Source organism: Etheostoma cragini, unplaced genomic scaffold, assembly GCF_013103735.1.
Source record: "Etheostoma cragini isolate CJK2018 unplaced genomic scaffold, CSU_Ecrag_1.0 ScbMSFa_2423, whole genome shotgun sequence".
Lineage (NCBI taxonomy): Eukaryota > Metazoa > Chordata > Actinopteri > Perciformes > Percidae > Etheostoma > Etheostoma cragini.
Genome location: NW_023266583.1, coordinates 1 through 485, shown reverse-complemented (window position 1 = coordinate 485; position 485 = coordinate 1). Strand labels below are relative to the sequence as shown.

Below are 485 nucleotides of genomic sequence, written 5' to 3'. Positions count from 1 at the left end.
CAGGATTTATAAGAGAGTAACTATAGTCATAATTTAAAAAGTAAAAGCACAACATCACATGTTCTTCATTTACAAAATAAAAGCTTCTACTTTTACATTTTTTCTTCAAAATAAAGGTAAAATTGTAAAAGTTTATATATCATATACATAAAGGAGGAGCTTTTGTTATTTCGTTTTCAAAATAAAAACGTTTGTGTGTGTGTGTGTTGCAGGCTCAGGGTGTGTGTGTGGAAAACGCCGTGACTCCGCCCGGTGAGCAGTCGCGTCTTCCCAGCATGCTTTGCGGCGAGGACGGGCAGTGGGTGGGGCAGCCGTCCTCCAGCTGCGCCTGTCGCCCGGGATACGAGGCGGGGGAAACAGACGTGCGCTGTCGAGGTGAGCTTCAAAATAAAAGCACTGTCATTTACCCTGAGACTCTGGGAGACCCCCCCTCTAATATAAAGCACACACACACACACACACACACACACACACACACACACACA

At 44.7% G+C, this 485-nt stretch overlaps 1 protein-coding gene across 1 annotated transcript in view; it reads left to right on the top strand.

The window, feature by feature from the left end:
• The window catches only part of LOC117940404 (ephrin type-B receptor 4b-like), a gene marked incomplete at both ends in the record, with an annotated part of 1,284 nt that extends 909 nt beyond the window's left edge, over positions 1-375 (top strand). The window contains one exon of the mRNA XM_034865708.1: positions 213-375. Coding sequence (XP_034721599.1) covers positions 213-375 — 163 coding nt within the window. The remainder of the gene's footprint in view (positions 1-212) is intronic.
• Between the last annotated feature and the right edge of the window lie 110 nt (positions 376-485).